The sequence below is a fragment of the Charadrius vociferus genome, unplaced genomic scaffold (assembly GCF_000708025.1).
Source record: "Charadrius vociferus isolate BGI_N301 unplaced genomic scaffold, ASM70802v2 scaffold1096, whole genome shotgun sequence".
In the NCBI taxonomy this organism is placed as follows: Eukaryota; Metazoa; Chordata; class Aves; order Charadriiformes; family Charadriidae; genus Charadrius; species Charadrius vociferus.
Genome location: NW_009649045.1, coordinates 244,993 through 245,302, shown reverse-complemented (window position 1 = coordinate 245,302; position 310 = coordinate 244,993). Strand labels below are relative to the sequence as shown.

Sequence of the window (310 nt, the reverse complement as noted above, 5' to 3'; positions counted from 1 at the left end):
ATCCTCCTTGACACCCGCTTCGAGCTGCCGCTGGGTGGGTACCACCCCTGGGCACCCCAGGACCGGGGTGCATCCTTCCTTACCCCCAGTCCCAGGGATGCTCACGGGGTTGGGGCTGGAGATCTGATCCTATAATCCCTAAAGCTGGGGGGCTGTGCACCGATGGGGGTCTTTGCCCTTGCAGATATCCCCGAGGAGGAGGCCAGGTATTGGGCCAAGAAGCTGGAGCAGCTCAATGCCATGCGGGACCAGGACGATGTAAGTGGGCGCAGGATGGGGCGCGGGGCGAGGGCTGCGCAGGGAACAGCAG

General features: G+C 64.2%; 1 protein-coding gene across 1 annotated transcript in view; it reads left to right on the top strand.

The window, feature by feature from the left end:
• Positions 1–310, top strand: part of UNC13A (unc-13 homolog A (C. elegans)) — a gene marked incomplete at both ends in the record, with an annotated part of 36,084 nt that overhangs the window by 1,853 nt on the left and 33,921 nt on the right. The window contains 2 exons of the mRNA XM_009887937.1: positions 2–34; positions 185–262. Coding sequence (XP_009886239.1) covers positions 2–34; positions 185–262 — 111 coding nt within the window. The remainder of the gene's footprint in view (position 1; positions 35–184; positions 263–310) is intronic.